At 41.2% G+C, this 20,506-nt stretch overlaps 1 protein-coding gene across 3 annotated transcripts in view; it reads left to right on the top strand.

The window, feature by feature from the left end:
* The window catches only part of LOC5565462 (sorting nexin-13), a 36,848-nt gene extending 16,741 nt beyond the window's left edge, over positions 1–20,107 (top strand). For all 3 annotated transcript variants that reach the window (XM_001649766.2, XM_021855820.1, XM_021855819.1), the window contains 5 exons: positions 37–579; positions 640–755; positions 9,062–10,123; positions 10,184–10,539; positions 19,399–20,107. In XM_001649766.2, the coding sequence (XP_001649816.2) occupies positions 37–579; positions 640–755; positions 9,062–10,123; positions 10,184–10,539; positions 19,399–19,774 (2,453 nt within the window). In that variant the 3' untranslated portion in view covers positions 19,775–20,107. The remainder of the gene's footprint in view (positions 1–36; positions 580–639; positions 756–9,061; positions 10,124–10,183; positions 10,540–19,398) is intronic.
* Positions 20,108–20,506: the final 399 nt, after the last annotated feature.

The raw sequence follows: 20,506 nt of genomic DNA, 5'->3' as shown, positions 1-20,506 counted from the left end.
TCATTACAAATCATCTACATTCTCTCATTTTTTCAGATTACTTCAAACGCATCGCAGAAACAGTATTATACTTCACACTACCTGAAGAAGATTTCAACTGCCAGACCCTAAGGGCTCTGCTCAGCAACATCCTGGCGAACAATCTTCTCAAACCATTGGTTTCTAATCTAACTGATCCTGACTTTATCAACCTGCAAATTGCCAAGCATTTCGCCAAAGATCCCCCCAGTGGAGAGTTTCTCCTGAAAATGATCCGACAGTCCCACGACCTCTCGGAGCTAAGAGCCTGTCGACAGCTGATAACCAAAGAAATGGACGACAAGTATAAAATTAAGAACTCCGGTGCCGAATTGGCCAGCCTCAAATACACGCAGAAGCTGATCGATTTGCGGATCAGCCACCTGCAGAGCAACAAGAGTGACTTGGGCAAGACCAGTGAACTGGACCGGGGAACGCCCAATCTGCCCCTGCTGGGCTTGGACATCATTCTCCGCAAAGATCTGGCCGTTTCGTACTACCTGGATTACCTCAGTGTGCTGAACTTGCAAAAATATGTGATATTTTACTTAACTGCTCAAGGTTGGTGTTTGAGTGTCGTTTATGCGTTTTGATGCTTCATTCACTGATGATTTGTTTCAGAATGGAAATTTACAACGATTCAGAGTTTCTCTGACATGCAGATCAATAAGTCTAAGCTTTCGCGGGAAGAGGTTATGCGAATTATCAGAGATAAAGCGAAGAACATATTTCAAGAGGTAAGTTGAAACTAGAGTGTGCCTTATGGGGAGCCGAAATTCGAGAGAGATGTTTCAGACGAGTGACTTCAAATGCCCAAAATATAAAAAAGTGAAGGCAGGTAGTAATGATTATGAAGATAAACGCAGGGGAACCTCAATCATTGTGACGCCGCACAACAACTGTTGCGGCAGTCGACAATGGAAACAAAGTGCGGCGTTGCAATCATTGCAGAAGCGTATTGCAATTGGGTAGTAGAGACGGTAATCTAAGTAATAGGCCGATTCACCATCCAATAAGTAGTCATATGCTCATACGAGGGTTTTGTAATTGTTGAAATCAACGAAGTCTTCGTGAAGCTGTGACTCTTCCCTGAGAAGGGCACTGGAGCAGTACACGCAGATTTGGATGCGCTAATCGACAAGCTGATCGGTCGAACGCTGGTAATCATCGGAGGAGATTTCAATGCTTGGACTGTGGAGTGGGGTAGCAGACTGACCAACGCAAGAGCGTACAGTTTGCTGGAAGCTTTAGCTTTAGCTCGACGTAAGGCTGTGCAACGACGGCCTTGCTAGCACATTTTCCCGGTAGGGAATCCATCATCGACGTGACCATTTGCAGCCTGTCGCTGATCTACAGTAATCTACAAGCGATGCACTATACTACGTTGACCAGAAAAATTGTGCAGTATGGCAGAGGAGGAATGAAGAACGAAGTTGGAAGATAAGGGTTTCGATAAGGATCTTTTCGTCGAAGCACTCCGAGCAGTGAGCGACGTTCCAAACATGGCAAGCAGAGCTAACAGAAGCGTTGACGAGAGCGTGTGATGCAACTATGCCGAAAAAATTGGAGCCAAGGAATCAACTGCGTCCTGCATACTGGTGGAACGACAGACTCAGCACTCTCCGTGGAGAGCGCTTAAGATCCAGAAGGCGCGTACAGATAGCCAGCATGGAAGAGCGTACCGGCTGGCCAGAGCCGCGATAAACGGGAGACGCAAATCGTTGCGGCAACGCTTATTGAGTAGTGATGGTATAGCTCAAGGGCCCAGTAACACCAGCTGAAATGTGCCCAACAAACTGAAGGTGATAGTGGACAGTCTCTTTCCTACGCATGCTCCCATCGCGTGTCCACCCACACCGTACGCTGACATAATAAAGAAAATGTCGATATCCAAGCTTCAAACGCCAAACTGATAACGGTTGCGAAATAATTGAAGCTGGACAAAGCTTCCGGTCCAGATAGTATCCCTAACGTAGCGCTAAGGGCAGCAATCATGGCGTTGCTGAAGTGTCTAGCGAAAGGCTGCTTCCCAGACAGATGGAAGGTGCAGAACCTGATGTTGCTGCCAAAACTGGAAGAACCCCCAGGAGATCATGCTTCATATTGTTCTATGCCTGCTGGATACTCTTGATAAACATCTGGAGAAGGTCTTCCTTAGCAGGATGACTATCTCCACGGAATGCGAGAACGGATTGTCGAAAAGGCAAAGTTCGGATTCCGGAAAAGACTTCGACGATGGATACTATTCATGAACGGTCATGGCGTGCGCGGAGAAAGCGTCCAAGCAGAAGAGCAGAAGATGTCAACCAAAGTAACGGTGAGAGTTCCACAGGGGTCAATACTTGGTCCAACACTGTGGAATATGATGTACGATGGAGTGCTAACATTGACACTGTCGAATGGGGTCGAGATTGTCGGGTTCACAGATGACGTCGTTCTTGCGGTAACGAGCGGATCTGCGTATTGAGGATTTGGGGCAATTTCTCATCGGCGACGCTAATGCGCAGGTCGGAAGAGAGGACTTCTTCCGCCCTATCATTGATACAGAGAGCCTTCACTCTGTTACCAACGACAACGGCCTACGTTTAGTGAGCTTTGTTGCCACCAGGGGGATGTCCATCAGTAGCACCTACTTTGCACGTAAGCACAACCTGGTAATACCCAAATGGCGAATTTTGCAACCAAATTGACCATGTTCTGGGAGACGGCCGACATTTTTCCGATGTCATCGATGTTAGAACTTTCAGGGGTCCTAATATCGACTAAGACCACTATCTCGTTGTAAGCAAAATTCGAGCGCGATTATCAACCGTTTCGAGTTCTAGGAATCGACAATCGTTGCGTTTCAATATTCAACGCCTGTCAGCGGATGGTGTAGCAGCGGACTACCATCAGAAGCTCGACGAGCGGATTAGCGAAATCAACGAATGCGTCAACCTTAGCGATCTGTGGGAGTCAGTCCACGGAGCGGTGAGCACAGTAGCGCGAGAAGTGGTAGGCACTGCTCAACGAAGACCAAGGAACGGCTGGTTTGACGAGGAGTGCCAGAGAGTGACGAATGAGAAGAACTTGGCTAGAAGCCGAATGCTGGTGTCTGGTACCCGGCAGAGCAGAGAGCGGTACAAGGAAGCAAGGGCAGCTGAAAAACGGATCCATCGCAAAAAGAAAATGGAGCATGAAGAAGCAGTAATTGCTCAGGCGCAAGAAGCTATGGAACAGAATGACATGCAACGGTTCTGCGAATCCGAAAAACAGAGCCGTCTCCCGCCATGTGCAACGAACGTGAAGGAAAATTGCTGACTGATAAAGCAATGGTGGCCACCAGGTGGAAAGAGTACTTTGAGTCATTGTTAAACGGAGATTACGGAAGTGGAATCCAAATCGATGACGATGGACAGGCTGTGGAACCTCCAACGCTAGATGAGGTAAAGACAGCTATTAATGGGCTGAAGAACAACAAGGCTGCTGGGAAGGACGAGCTCCCGTCCGAACTTCTCAAACACGGAAGTGAGCAGCTGCACGAACTCCTTCACCGTATCATTTCGAGAATATGGGAGGAAGAACAAATGCCTACTAGTTGGTTGGAAGGTCTCATTAGCCCTTTGTACAAGAAAGGGCATCAACGGGAGCGCGCCAATTACCGAGGGATAACACTCCTTAATTTGGCGTACAAAATCATGTCTGGAATTCTGTTCAACAGATTGAGACCGTATGAGGAGTCCTTTGTTGGCGAATACCAAGCTGGTTTACGAGAAGGCCGATCAACGACGGATCCAATGTTTACCCTGCGTCAAATACTAGATAAATTCCGGGAGTACAACTTGCAGACTCATCATCTGTTTGTAGATTTCAAAGCAGTGTACGATTCAGTAAAGAGAAACAAGTTGTGGCAAATCATGTCCGAACATGACTTTCCGGCGAAGCTGATTAGACTGATTCGTGCAACGCTTGATGGATCGAAATCAAGTGTGCGGGTGGTGGACGAGATTTCTTCATCGTTCGTAACCTTAGATGGATTGAAACAGGGTGACGCTCTTTCTAACTTGCTGTTTAACATAGCGCTCGAAGGTGCTATCAGGAGAGCCGGTGTGCAGAGAAGCGGTACCATTATCACACGTTCTCATATGCTCCTTGGCTTTGCGGACGATATCGACATCATCGGGATTGACCGTCGGGCAGTGGAAGAGGCGTTCGTGCCTTTCAAGAGGGTGACAGCGAGGATCGGACTCACGATCAACACCACAAAAACGAAGTACATGATAGCTGGTGGTCAACGTGGGTCCAGACGTGTTAGTGGTAGCGAAATGGTGCTAGGTGGTGATAAGTTTGAAGTGGTGGAAGAATTTGTGTATCTTGGAACACTAGTGACATGCGATAATGATATTACCCGCGAGGTGAAAAGACGTATTGCAGCTGCGAGTCGGGCTTTCTTTGGACTCCGTAACCAGCTGAAGTACCGTAGCCTGCAATCGAAAGACACTGATCCTTCCGGTTGTCCTATATGGCCATGAATCATGGACATGGAAGGAAGTCGACCGGAGAGCTTTCGGGGTGTTTGAACGTAAAGTGCTGCGATAAACTAGAAAACGGAATCTGGCGGCGTCGCATGAATCATGAGTTGTACCAAGTGTATAAAGAGGTGGCTATTGTCAAGCGCATAAAACACGGCAGGCTGCGTTGGGCTGGTCACGTTGCCCGTATGCCGGAAGAACGACAAGCAAAGATAATATTCAACCCAGAGCCCAGTGGAGAAGACTCATCCATGCGGCGCAGATTCATCGTAGCGAACTGTAGCCCATCAAATATATAAAAATAAAAATAAATGCTTCCGAAAAATGTCTATACAAAACCATACACGCAGAGTCTCCACATTGTCCGGCCTGTTCAAATATCGAGGAGACACTGGAGCATGACTGCCCTCGATTCAGGGATATACGAAGCGATATGATGTCAGAGTCCGCAAGCGTCCTTGCCGGACAACATCGAGTAGAACATGTATATTGTATATTTGTATATTATCCATCTGACTTTTTTCGACATGAATTAAAACTATATCCTATATTGAGTCCGAGTTCCTCACACGCGAAACAAATTGGTTGGACGAACCATCGAAGTGATAGAGTTCTTCAAACATAGAAACTGGTGCTGCTACCGAAGCCAGGAAAACCACACGGTGATCATCATACAGGCCCATATGCTTGTTGGATACGCTGGGAAAACAATAGACTATTTCCGTCAGACCTTACCCCCTATTTTTATATTTTTCTTCGAAAGGCGAATATTTTGAATGATTATTGGCGCTTTCAGATCTAATTTCTACGGACTCCTGATTTCATTATAAATTTTTGAAAACTTGAAAATTCACCACATTTTGAGTAGTGCGGCACAGTTGTTTCAACCCTGTGGGTAAACAAAGTGGAGATTTTTCCACAACTTTCAATCTGCGTTAAGTATTTGTAGAGATAACGAAATGTCAATGACATGAAGAAATCTGAGACTCAACGGATAACAATTACCGTTTGAACTGTTCCGGAACCATATAGCCAATGGCCAATATGTGCCCCCATTTTACCACTCATAGATCTCACCGAAAAGTCCTCCACAACCATAAAACATATCCATTTCATCTTCCCGCCGGAAGCCTTTGCCGCGCTCCACGATAGTCCTCGAAAATGGTTCTCCTCCGCCCCAACGGCCCTGTGCCCGGTGGCCAACTGGGGGCGAAGATTTTACTGTGCCTCATCATACTGTTTCGATTAGTCGATTCCAATGGAATGCAGAAATCCGAACAGAATGATGAACAATCTCGAAAGATGCGATCTTCCGGATTTCAGCAAAATGTCTTCGCCACTCTCAGCCAGCCACAAAACCGGAAGAGAAGCAGAGCACCACAGCAGCCACAGGCGATGGAGATGAAAAGGATACTCGTCGTTCTCGTGAAAGATTTCGTCGTGCTGGATCTCTTCTACATATTTACCATCAAATTAGTAAAGCCACGGCGATGGAAAGTGCTTGAGACAAATAAAAACGGGACAATAATATTATTTGCGCGCACAATTAACCTTAAAATTCCGGTGGTGGAACCGACCAGCAGCAGCACCAAAATAGTTTCCGGATGGTTTTGTTGTTTCCAGCCACGGTGGAAGTGGCAGATGAAAACATAAATAAAGACATCTGTCATGATTGACCCGAATCAGCTGATCAAATATTCACCACAACGTGGAGAAAAAAATCTTAAGAGAAAAGGGGGTCCAATAAAAATCGGAGAGATAAAAATTGCAGGGGACTGTGGGGCGTACTGTCGTGCCGCCAGTTTTTCATTGTTTTTCAATAGTCAGGGGCTTCAAAACATATGGGTTCGTTGGGAAAGTTTGATCAGTTAATTGACAGAAAGCATATATTAAAAAACAATCACGGACATGGTCTATTGGAACGGGTCATACTAAACAGGGTGGCTAACAGTACGAGAAAAGACTATCAGAAAGACAGTTTGGATTCCGGGAGGAAAAGTCGACGGTAGACGCAATTTGGACGATCCTGGAGAGGACCGAGAAGGCATCGAAGCAAAAACGAAGAGGAAATCGTTATTGCGCCGTAGTTACGATAGACGTTAAGAACGCGTTCAATAGCGCCAGTTAGGAGGCCATCACCACAAAGCTGTATAGAATGCGGGTTCTTGGCTATCTGTGCCAGATTATGCAGAGCTATGATTCCGATTTACATCACCTTGGGTGAAGACGTCGAGTGTTATCAGCGGAGAGGCACTAGACAGGTTAGAAAATTGGCGAGGGTTGGCTCGCTGGTCAAATGGCAGCAAGAGTGGGGTGCCTCTGAGAAAGGTGGCACCACAGACTCATCCCGCAAGTGCCGATCTGGGAAAACAGGGGGCATGGCGAAGTGAACTTCCACCTGACACAGTTCCTGTCAGGTCATGGTTGCTTCAAACAGTATCTGCATCGGTTCGGCCACGCGCTGTCAACACTCTGTCCCGTGTGTAGTGAGAGAGAGGAAACGTCGGAACATGTTGTCTTCGATTGCCCGAGGTTCAACATGGAACGAAGCGCAGTGGCGGCTGCTTTTGGACAGGACTTCAATGCAGACAGAATGGTAAACAAAATGGTAATCATTCCTAACCTTTGGAATCTGGCGAACAATATGGTGATGGAGATAACGTCTATCTTGCAGAGAAACTGGTGGGAAGCGCAGCGAACCGAGAGGCAGAGAGCAGTGCCTGGCATCGGGTCGTCGGGACGCTAATGAACCGGAAGTCAACCCCCAACCGGAATCGTTTGACCAACCTCGGCACTCGAGTCAGCCTGACGAAGATTTCTTCAGAGAAAGCCGCCGGTAGTCGGGCACTATTAGTGCGGACGTCTCTCCAACCGGTACTGGTGACAACCTCCGACGCCGAGGGGAAGTCAGGAGAAGAAGGAAGCAAGAAGGGAAGAAGAAGATGAACGACGAAAGGAGATAGAGAAACGGAGGAAGATGAAAAAACAGTCTGCTCAACATGCAAGCGCAAACCACTAGCAGACTGCGCAGAGTGCAAGAGCACAGAGCATTAAAACATCAAGAGCGTAATAGAAGTGCAGATGCACAGCCCATCATCCAACCGGAATCGTTGAACCGACCTCAGTATCCAACTGGTCAACCAGGAGAGCTCGAAAAGCAGCAATTTGCGTAGAGCAGCAAAGAACGAGTCGTCGTAGAGTAGCGAAGCGAAAATGAGCGCACAGTGCAGGGTTCTGACGTGAAGCCACCCCAAGGGCGCTGCCATAGTAAACGCTTCCTGCGATGTGTGTGCGTGTGCGAGCCCGTAAAGCAAAATATCAACAATAAGAAATCCTTTGATCGCATCGCGTTCGCGCACGCGGACGCGTTACTATGGCTTTTATATCCTGCAAATAAAGAATAAAATAATATGTTAATCAGTCCACAGTCCGGGAAGTCTCCTTTTGTTGAGGGGGTACGATCAAGTGAAAGGTACCAAAGTCATAGTAGGATAATGACTATCACATGAGATAGGTAGACATGACAATGGCCACACCGCAAGAGTAGAATGCGTCGTCGCACAGAAAGTCGTGCCAAACCCGGGCGATATTCAACCACTAGTTGGGTTAAACGAGTTATCGCAGAGACACCGTTAAAAAGTCGTAGTGAACAGCGTTCTTCACGACAACGGCTCCAATGGCGAACTAGCAGAATGGCTAGAGGTTGGGATTGAAGAAGTGCAAGAGCCTTCCCTCACCCGAAGAAGTTGCGTGGTGTAGTTTTGAAGGAGATCGATGCATCGGAGCAGTAGGGACTGTTTTTTTAGTGGTTAAGCACGCTTCTCGTGAGTGGCACACCATGCCAACACATTAAACAAGTGGGACACGTGGCAATTGAACACGATATGCTCCGATGTTTCCTCCACTCCTGGCCAAATCAGGCACGTAGGAGATTCTGAGTGCCCGAACCTATGCAGGTATCGCGTTTAGCCACCATGACTTGAAAGAAAGCAGTTTGAGTTGGATTGTGAGCTATTCAATTCTACGTACCGAGTTCCCATTCGCTAGTCTATTATCGTCGCTGTGGTCTTTGCCGATTGTTCCGGTCCGTATTCTCTCTTTGACTTTGGCTTGCAGGGCCTGACATCAACCCCCTAATATTTCCGAAGGCCCGTAGTACGCAGAGTACATGGCGACCATGTGCTGTTGTGATTTTCTTCCAACATGTATATCAGATGCTACAGGTTTGTTCTTCTTTCCCTGTACGCCTACGAACCAAGTTCCCACCGAGGTTGATTATTCGATCTTTTCTAAGGTTTTTGTACCCCAGCCAGTTTCACGACGAGGTAGGGTTAGGAGTTGCTGGGCAGGAGATTCAAGGCCGAACAAAAGGGTCTATTTCAGTTTAGTTTGGGTACGCAAGGTATCAATGATACTCCATGCACAGCTTTTACCAACCAACTGCTAGCCTAGGCCACAATAATAGCCAAATTACCATACTTATATGTTTTCCTCAGATATACGTACCGTTCATTTCTTTATTCTCATTACAGTATTTAGTTCCAAAATCTGCTAATTACCTCAACATTGATCCTGGTTTGATTGAGGCACTTAGGATACGCATCGACGAGACCACCATGCCACCAGAAAATACCTGGTTCGATTCAATTTGCAAGTACGTGTACGAGAAACAGAAGAACGAAGAAGTATTCCTGAACAACTTCTATCAGAGTTCCGGCTATAAGCAACTGCTTCGAGAATTGGATTTCAACAGTGCGCAAGACCACGATCTGCCATCGTTGGACAGTTTGGGCATTTCAAATCAATTGGACAGCCTGAGTGACACCAACTCCGGAGATATTCGCTTCGATGAGACCGATGACGACGATGCGGTTACAGGACCTCCGAGTGGGATGTTCCACAGCGACATCAAAGAAGAACACGATATTAGAGCTAGTGCAATCCAAGGTGCGAAATCAAATCTGCTACCAACGGTGGCCAGTATCAAACATGCTCGATCCCATAGCGATTGCACTGGTATGTTCTCTACCATCAGCGATTTCAACATAGAACAACTGAAGTCCTCAGACTGTTCGAGTAACGAATCGGGTAATGAACTCACAGCGCCTTCTGATGTAACTCTCTGGGCCGACACAGTCGATGGCGAGAATCTACCGCAGCCACCGGTGGAGATTCTAATCGACAACAGGTCCGACGACTCTCTCGTCTTCAAGCAGAAACTTTCGGCCAAAATCATCAACACGGCAATACTCAACGAGGGCCAATACGCAGTGTACGCCATTCAGGTTCAGGTCATCGAGGACAACCAACAGAAGAGTTGGCACATCTACCGACGATACTCGAAATTCTTGGAATTGAAAAAGGTTCTGGTGAAGAGATTCCCGCAGCTGACCAAAGTACCATTCCCAGCGAAAAAGGCATTCCAGAATACTCAGCGTGCCGTTCTAGAGCATCGGATGGAAATTTTGAATCAATTCCTGGAGGAAATCTGCAACAGGGCGGAACAGAGCGACGACATTCGAGGAATTGTGAGAAACTTTCTGGAACCGGATACGGACGACCGGAAGATGCACGGTGGAGCTGTGGTAAAAACGGTGAGTTTGATTTAAACCTTCTCTAATTAGAACTATTCTTGAGATATTCCTGATTCACAGATTGAAAGCTTCAAGTCCGGTATGAGTAAAATTCGGAACATGCCAGATACTTTAGTCGGTGGAATTTCCCGAATGATTCTGGGGAAAGGACCCACGAAGGAGCGAACCTTTTACGACATCCAAGATATACCCACACTGGAAATGAAACAATCCGAGTATCCTGCGTTGACGTCGGCGTTAAATCTTTTGGACGAGGTGTTCGATCTGCAGAACAAATCGCAGTGGCTGCGAAGAGGCTTGATCAATCGACTGCTGGGCGCCCCCTGGGTCAGCCATGCAACGAATAAGAAAATAGTACAACTCGCTGGTTCTCTCTTGGGGATGGACAAGGTGGAAGTAGTGCTGTCTGCGGTGCTGTAAGTTTATTCTAGCATTAATTATTTATCCTTCACAGTACTGGTTGCGCACATGAAAGTTACAATATTCTGTATTTTCACTATCGTTTGATCGATTTTGATGAAATTTTCAGGAAAATGAGTACCATTTTTAATTCATACATTGAAAATGTTGTCTTCATGGATGGTTTTGAATTAAGCTTTCTATTTACTTTGATAAATTCAAGCATTCATCATGGAAATGTTCCTTTTGTTTCCCTACCGGAATCGATTTACGGTGACCGTTTGTTAAATAATTATACATTTTTATAGTTTTGAAAAGTTTTCTCATAATTTCATCCAACAAATAAGGACCAGAATCTGAAACCATCACCGAACATGAAATGTTTGATACATTACCTGTACAAAAAAACATAACTCATTTGGTTTTCTTGAAAAATCGATCGAACAATGACTAAGTTTGACTTTGAACTTCGATGTCAACACGCAGTACTGCAAAAGTTAAAGAATCATTGTAGCGTTTCTGAAAAAAAAAACATTTGTGGATTTTGTTAGGAGAATTTTTGTTGGAATCTTTAGAAGATGTCCCACACTGGGCAGAATCGAAAAAACGCGGAAACAACCTGTAGTTCTTCGGAATTAAGAGATAGTCGTTTGATGTCTTCTGCGAAAATGATCCTTTTAATGAGGCCGATGTTTTGAAATGAAGTCATATTTTTTAGTGTTATTCGCATAAATGACGCAAATGCCATTCCGGTCAAATGGCAGTTTAGGTGTATGGTTTCTTCGGCAAAGTTGATCGTTATTTTATGCTGAAAATAATTGCTGAAGACGTCAAATTTCCAAGGCCTACTATTTTTGAAATATAGGTCTTTCCACATAAAAAAAAAGTTTCTGAATACTTTTATAAAGGATTCCGTTTGATTTCTCCCAAAGAGTTATCCGACGTCCTATCCGACTTTCTTAAAAACAAATAACGAGCGGTGGAAATTCTACAGAGCGGAAATGCAATTGCTGTACCATAATGAAAGAACTAACATTGAAAATGTTGCAGTTATAATGTTGTCGAATCATTGCAACAAACATAACTGAACAAAAGAAGTATAATAAAATTTTCTTTGTTTACATGTTACTTATGTTATTGTTCATTGAGACGCCTTAACAAATATTCAAAGTAACAGAAATGGTGAATATAACTGTTAGTTTTTGAATGTATTGTTCAAAACGATAAACTTTTCACTTACCCCACTTGTGGGGCAAGTGAAAAGTAAAAAGACAGTTGTCAAAAACTTTTTCTGTTCTTTTATCTTTAATTTTACATAAAAATCAATTTCAGCATACTGCTTATATTTGGTGAGAGTCAAGCAAAAAAATGTACACGACCTCATTTGTTTCAATTTGAAGTCTAGAATTCGAAGAATCTCAACTATACGAATTCCATTACCCACTTGCCCCACGGTACCTTATATGATTTCTTCGGAAAAGTCGATCGTCATTTTATGCTGCAAACAATTGCTGAAGATGTAAAATTTTCAAAGCCAACCAATTTTTGAAAAACTGTCAAACTTTTGATAAATTGTGCTTAAAACCGTTCCTTACATAAGTTTTGTGTTTTTTTAGTTTAAATACCATTTATCGACTCTGATTACGTCATTCATTGGGATTAGTCAGAGCTGGTAAGAATTTGATGGTAAAAAACAAAACAAATGTAAAAAAAACTTATAAAAATAACAGGGTTATTGCCTAAAGGCTATTTTTGCAGCAATCAAACATATTTTTTTTTTCTTTTACCATCAAATTCTTACCAGCTCTGCCTTATGTCAATGAATGACGTAATCAGGGGCGTTAAATGGTGTTTAAACTTAACAAATACAAAACTTATAGCAGTTTTAGCACAAATTATCAATAAAATCATTGTCATTGTCATCAGCAATTGTTTTCTGCTTGAAATAACGATTGACCTTGCCGAAGAAATCACATATCTAAATTTCAATTCGACCTAAATGGTGTGATATAATGAGTCTGGCACTTGGGACTTTTTGCGAATAGCGAATATACAAGCAATGTAAAAAGCAAATAGCTAAGGGTTCATTCAAATATTACGTTACGCAAAATTTGGTAATTTTAGACCACCTCCCTCCCCCACGTAACAGCTTTTGTATGGAAAATTACAAATTTTTGTTTGGACCGTAACCACTATGTAAAACCCCCTCCCTACCTCTGTTGCGTTACGTAATATTTAAACGATCCCTAAGTACATTTAGCTACCAGTAAACCGCAAGAATTCTCATGATTATGTTGAACTTTTGTTTTTATTGGAATACTTTTACATTGTCATATACAACAATGTTAAACTCTATTATATACTTAGCATACTTCTAGATCGCATAGAAAAAATATAATAAATATCATATCCTTGAAAAAAATTAGACATGAATGCTCTGACCTTTCGTAAGTGGATAACGATGAAAACACCTGCCCGAACTTGCCCGATCGCAAGAATGGCCTATACGCAATATCCCTGTTTCAAAAATAGTAGGCCTTGGAAATTTGACGTCTTTAGCAATTATTTTCAGCATAACATAGAGATCAACTTTGTCGAAGAAACCATACACCTGAACTTACATTTGACCGAAATGGCATTTGAGTCATTTATGCGAATAACACTAAAAATATGACTTCATCTCAAACCATCGGCCTCATCTCATTAAAACGATCATTTTCGTAGAAGACATCAAACGTCTATCTCTTAATTCAGAAGAACTACAGGTTTTCCCGTGTTTTTTTCGATTCTGCCCCAGTGTATGTCCTAGAGAAACAGCTGAAAAATTCAGCTGATGCATTAGTTGAAAAATAACCGGTGAAATCCTTGTTTTATTTCTTGCCAAAACTTTTTGGGATACTTTTTTGATAATTGAATTAATAGTTAAATAGGGTTCCCTATTTGGCCATATGTAAAATTTTGATAAGTATCACATTTCAAATATTTTTGAATGTTTTAACATCAAGCTATAACTTAAACCTAACTACTACAACAAACCAAAATTTTCAAAATTTGGAGACATTAAAGTAATCACGTATGGCTAAATAGGGAACCACTTTGTCCATAACTGGTACACATACCCTAGTTAAATATTTCTCCGTAGAGGCGCGTCCACGTCTAAACCATGGGTAGGACAAACGTTTTCAAATATTTTGTATACCGTGAAAAAAAAATGTGAACCCTATGGAATCTTAGGCTGGAAATTGAAAGCTACAGTCAAACCTCCATGAGTCGATATTGAAGGGACCATCGACTCATGGTAATATCGAGTCATGGAACAGCTATTTTTCGGAAAGCTGTTTGAAGGGACCATCATAGTAACAGTGATTTTATGTTTTTAGTATGGTTCCATGAGTCGATATCGAGTAATGGAACATCGACTCATGGAGGGATGACTGTAATATATTTAAGAGTCTCAAACGCAAATAGTGCCAGTCGTTACTTTTAGACTAAGAAAGTTTTTCGTCAATACAGGGCTGTCATCTATCGAAGACCTTCAGAATAGGAAATTATAGACCTTTTGTCTAAAAAAAGAAATCTAAAAGTAATCAAAAAAAGGCCGAAAAAATACTGAAAACGAATAGAGAAAACAAAACAAAACCTAATAGGAGCCAGGAGATAAGGGTTTGATTCTTCATACCCTCAGAGCACATATTTATCAATGATCTAAGACACTTTTTTTATAATTCGTCGTTACATTATAATAAGTATTACTGCTCGTGTTGTGTATGTGTTTTTATGATCTTCTCTAGGAATTTCATCAGAAATTATTGAAGGATTACTCCAGAAGTTTTCTGAAGCAGTACATTTAGTAATTATTTTCCAAGGAATTTCTCCAAGAATTTTGTTAAGGATACCTCAAGAATTCAACCTGGATTTGCCCAAAGAGTACCACAGAAAAAAAAGATCCTCCTGAGATTAAATTCTTTTAAACAGTCCTAACTCCACCAAGATTATTTTATCCAGTGATTCATACAACGATTTCCCTGAGACATTCGAAGATTCCTGGGCAAAACATCTTCTAAAACTCGATCAATAACTTCTCCAAAAACGCCTCCAGAAATTACAAGGGATTTCCTATTGACTGTTTAACGAGAAACTTACGACGATCGACGCGCCACCATAATTTATATGACGGTGGGTATTAGAACTAAGTTGGAGGTGATGATTTCGCATTTTGGAGGTTAAAATCACCTCCAAACACTAGCGATTTTGCGGTGGGATGTTGACGTTTGATCACGAATAGGTTGAACTAAACAAGATGCCGTCTGCAAATGCTTCAGAGGTTTCTTCTGCGCTAAGATTGTTTAAAGTAAGTTTTGAAAGTTTATTTTAAAGTAATTCTTCCAGGAGACAGTAAAATGCCAAGAAATCTGTTCAGAAATATAAATCCGTAGGGAATTTATAAATCAGGGGTGACTCGTAACCTCACTTTTTACCTGATCTGTGACACTAAAAACTGATATTTTTTACAAACCTTCAATCTAATGGAAAATATAAATTACGAAAATCAACTATTTGAACCATATCCTTTTCAGTATATGCGCATTTCTTGTGAACTCAAGTACCTCTGATAAAACCTGTGTATGTTTTAAAGTAATTCTTATTAAACAAGGAGCTCTGAAAGAACTACTGGACTTTTGACGAAGTTTTAGTAGATTTCATTGGTAAAATCCTTCAATCTTTTTTAGATAAAATAAATCAAATCTCGGAATAGTATTCCGTAGGATTCTCTAAATAAATTTTTCGAAAAAGATTGGACAGAAGAAATTTGTACAGGAATGATTGGAGGAACAATTGGAAAAAATATCTGTAATATTAACTGGTTTTAAAACCTTAATGATTTTTTGAAGATTGCATGGGAGTTTTTTTTAACTTATAAAGATTTTTTTGGATAAACTGTGGGAGTAATACTTGGATGAAATTCTGGAGAAATTCCATGAAAAAATAGACTTGTTCGAAGAACTCCTAAAAGGAATTTCTGGGAGGAATTGTTGATGAATACTTGAAGAAATCCACATGAACAAGCGAAGGAATTCTTGCAGAATTCCTTAAAAACCCTTGAGCTATTTTTTCTTCAAAAACTTTGAAATACACCTTTGTGGATTTCCTGGGATGAAATTCTGTACAAATCTATGGAAGATCTCCTAGAGTAACAACTGGAGAATTCGGTTGAAGGAATAGTGAAAAAATATCTGGAGGAAATTCTAGGATAGTTTTAGGGAAGAAAATCAAAATAATATTTGAGGAAATTACTGAAAATAGTAGCTTTGGAGCGCTTGGAACAATTTCCGGAGAAATTTCTTCTAAGCATCCTTTGAAAAATCGCTGTAAGTATTTCTAGAAGATTGGTGGAGAAACCTCACTTGCATCAGGACATCGAAAGTTCTCTTAAATTGTGTAGCAATGCTTTGATAAATTATATCAAGAATGATAGCCCGTTTGGAAATCGCTAGCATCATCACTCTCGTACTGTGTGTAGAACGATGCGACTGGTCTTAGTCTTTATTACGTTATCATTCATTATTTTTTCTTCATTATGGATGTTCCAGAAACTTCTCAAGAATAACTTCCGGGAATGCTCACGGCAGTTTGTCCAAGAACATATACAGGGTTGGGCGTAGATTTTTTTAGGAAACCATTCATTGATTCTTTCAGAAATGCCGGAGAGGATTGCTCCGTTTATTTTTGTAATGGCTAAAGAAATTTCTTGTAACAATTCCAACAGTTAGCTTCACTCTACCCAGGTGTTTATGTGCGTAGTACATGTCCTACCTGTCCTATCCACTTCCCGCGCCATTCATATTCACTCTGCGCATGCAGCAGGCATTCGTTGATACCCAAAGTACCTTGAAATAGTGCAAATAGACGTTTATGATGTTATTTAAATATTTTAAGATATTCGAAAGGCATTCAATGTATTTTAATGTTATTTTCCAATATACCATAAATTCCAGCACATTTTTATTGCACGACTACTAATAAAGTCTATAATTTTGGACTTTTAGATTTGAGTGCTCTTTCGTTGTACAATGAAAATAAATCAATGGTTACGTCAGTTTGTCTGTGCTGCTAGGATAGTATATTGACGATTCCTGAGGGAAATTCTTGGAGTTATCAATAAATTCGGGTTCTATTACGTTAGGCCGAAAGGGTAATTAGGCCTAAAATGGCCGTTAGTTGTAATGAACCGTAAGGTCGATTGGGTAACTAACAGGGATGGCTCAGGATAATTTGCATTACCTAGAAGCCAACATTTGATTGAAAAAAGGAAAAAACACTGATGAATGAGCCATTTGAAATAATAGTAAATTATCAAATGTTATTTGGCCTTACGGCATTCGGCCTAACGACCTGCACCCGGTTACGTCTGTTTGTCTGTGCTGCTAGGATAGTATATTGACGATTCCTGAGGGGAATTCTTGGAGTTGTCAATAAATTCTTTAAACTTTCCGGACGTAATGATCCATAGCATTGATAAGTAAACAAATTTGCGGTGGCTGTGGTAGATTTGAAAAATCTACCTAATACATTTACAAAACATCATCACGAAAAATTGCAAAAAGACCTAAGTGCGAATGGAGAGTTCGATCACAATCTCTAAAACACCCACCAAACGAAAGTTTAGAACAGGTATCCAAACGGTATTTTAACTAAAAGACACCAAACCATTGATTTCATCCATTTTTAATTGTTTGTTCTTTTTTCTACTTTTTACTCAAGATAAAATTTCAATTTAGTGATTATTTATTTTATTTAAACTGGTAATCAGTAAAAAAAGAAAATGATTTCAATACCTTTCTATCATTAAACAAAAAAGCGTAATTATTTTTCTTTTCAAGAGAATTGCTCTCTGGACCCTTTAAAATGGGTTCATGTACTCACTCCATCAGGTCGCAATGACGGGGCTCTCACGAGAGCAATTGTAATGTTGTTTTGCTTTTAAAATTTCTAACTTTTTTTTTGAGAATTTCAGGAATTGATTGTAGGGTGTCAATGCTAGTAATGGACCCCTTAGTAGCTGAAATTCATTCTCGACGCCTTTCCGCAATTATATATCAGGCGGATATACGTTTTGTGGAGTCTAATAACAAGTTCAATGTCTTTACTTCACAGTACACCCATTCAACATACAAATTCATACGATTTTCCCAGAGAAATATAAATTTGGAAAACTGTTGTCCGAATGCCTATTATGGACCCTCCCGGGGTCCATAATAGGATTGTTTACAAATTTGACGTTGCGTATTATGGACCCTTCATTTGATTCCCATGTAATCCGACTCGCTGCCGACGAGCTTATTATGGACCCACCTGGAAATGCGTATTATGGACCCTCTTGTGTGGTTTCATTTACAAAACTGCTCAAATATCTGTATTAATGCGCCTCAAACCAAATATTTTGCCTGAAACTACTGACTAACAATGCAATCGAAGTTCCCCCGGTGGATTTTCATAGGAATAAGGTTGCTTTGAGTGTTAATTTTATGTTTTTCTGTAGGGGGTCCATAATACGCAAAGGGTCCATAACCGGCATCGACTCCCTATTTTACGAGTAAAGTGGATATGCTTTCATGATTCCAACTATAATCATAACAATCATACCAGATAACGAGCTAAAAATTGTCCAGTTTAGAATTCCGTCACAATCCGTAGCAACGGAAAAATGAAAGAGAATTTATAGAAAACTGCTGTCATTGTCTCGCCGTCCGATGACAGTGAGAGAAGCTTCTATGTAAAAGTCGCGCGACGCCCCGTTTTCTAATAACATAATCGGTCTTTTGGAACCAAAAACGACCAATGGAACAGCTTCCAAGGGCCATATTTTGTCGAATGAATATGATTTTATTTGGCACAGCATGGGAATTAATATTTGATTTCGATTGGTTCTCCTGGATCGAATAAAAAAAGCGGTGGCCAAGTAATTATGGGGATTCAAAAATGTTTCAGATGAACAAAACTTTCATTTTTTTTAGAATCACTGATGGAATTGGAGGTGTACACTATATTTCCGGCCGTGTATCCGAATTGGAAGCCTGTATCCAAATTTTAGTACATGCAAAAGGATATGCAACTAATTCCCTACAAAATTCTGTTAAAATTTTGAGAATGGATCAATTGAGTCAAAAGATATAAGCATAAGAGTGCAAAAAATTCGTCCACGCCTTTTAAGTATGCTTGTGCTTAAATGATGCTTGCAGTGATGACCGTACAATTCGTAGTTGCTATTCCGTGATTGACCAGAATAATCGAAGTTGTACAAGGAATCAAGAGATGTAGCTTGGCAGTAGCTATTCATTTTCAATGTACACATTCGAGAACTCCAAACATTATAAAGTCAATAACGGCGCTGGCCACGTCCTTACGGTCATCGGGGAAGGGGTGGAATGTTGGTATGACATTCATTGTTGCTCTGTTGAAAAAAAAAATCAGAAAATTTTGAAAGTCTCTCTTGTTTCTAAAACATTGATTTGACTGAAAAAGTATCGATGAATTTATCTAGGAATGAAAGGTATATGCTAATTCTTCAAATGATGAGTTTGGTTTCTAGCCATATGAACAGCTTGTTTTCCATAAATTTCATCAGAACAAATCTTTTTGATAACTTTGCTAAACATTAAATTTAAGCTTCTTGTTTCTTAGGTCTTCAATGGCATATTTCCAAAGTAGTTTGGACGCGTATATCGGTCAAAAAATATTCCAAAAGCGTATTCTCTTTGATTTGAAAGAAAATTGTTCATAAAAATATCAGAAAATCGCAAAGTTATGTCATTTTTAGCACAGTATTATCATCCTGCGTACTAACGGATTAACTAACAATCTTCCCCTTTTTTCAGAAACAACATGTGGCCTGATGGCGATCAGTTCAATCCTAATCCACCGCTCCGGGAAGACAGCACCAAACTGCGAACCAAACTCGCCGCCAAAATAGCTCTTTTCGCTTTACTCTCGGACGACTTAAAGCACGTCGTCGGATCGGTAACGTGCAACTCCGGTTTGCTGAACTTTTTCCAAATGCTGCAGAACAAAAAGCTGAATACGCGCCTTTTGCTGGTCGTTATGGATCACGTGCTGAAAGAGGTGTTCCAAACGGACAGCATGACCAAACACTCCGCCAAGCCAGGAAGCGATGGTGACGAAGGAAGCACCATACGCATCGGGACACCTTCCGGATCGGCAGCTGGCTCGAGGAAATCTTCCAAACACTACTGATTGGAAGGGGTGCATCGATAGGAAATTAGATACAAACATTCCGCCATATTGACATTTAACAACACATGTGCTAAGTCTGGTTTTAGAACACTTCATGTCAAGTGTAGTACGATTTTAGTTTTTTTTTATTTCTTTTTTGATTAATATAAATGCTTTAGAGCATTGCAGAAAACAAATCACGAAGGCAAGAAAATTGATATTTTAGTAGGTTATAAGTATTTTTTATTCCATCCATATGATAGTGTTTTTTTTTGTTACAAACCCGTTTATGTTTATTTTGCTTATATTTCGAGTACAAGACTTATTACAATAAATCATCTTTGAAGCTAGTAATCAGAATGTTGTTTATTCTTAAATTATTCTAACTATTGGTTCACATTTCCAAAATCAGCTTATTTTCTGTCGTAGCCAAGGTTTCTGTTGATGGGGGTGGGGATGGTGACGAACGACATTGAAAGTTATTTCACGCAAAAACCATTGTACTTCGGACCCATTTTGATCAGTTCCGCTGCGATACCTTCCATTCAAGGTACCTTGTTATTTTTTGCTGTTGTCCAACATTCCGACATAGTCATTTCGCCCACTGCAATGAAACCTCAGTGAACGTTTGCAATTTTTTTATGCACCGTGAAGCTAAGAACAATTTTAACCATGGGCTGGAAATTGAAAGTAACTATATTTGAGGGGCTCAAACGAGGGAATTCTACTGTTTATAAGCGTTCTACTGATATA

This window comes from Aedes aegypti, chromosome 3 (genome assembly GCF_002204515.2).
Source record: "Aedes aegypti strain LVP_AGWG chromosome 3, AaegL5.0 Primary Assembly, whole genome shotgun sequence".
Classification (NCBI taxonomy): domain Eukaryota; kingdom Metazoa; phylum Arthropoda; class Insecta; order Diptera; family Culicidae; genus Aedes; species Aedes aegypti.
Note: the sequence above shows the minus strand (reverse complement) of the source record. Positions and strands in the feature narration are given on the sequence as shown.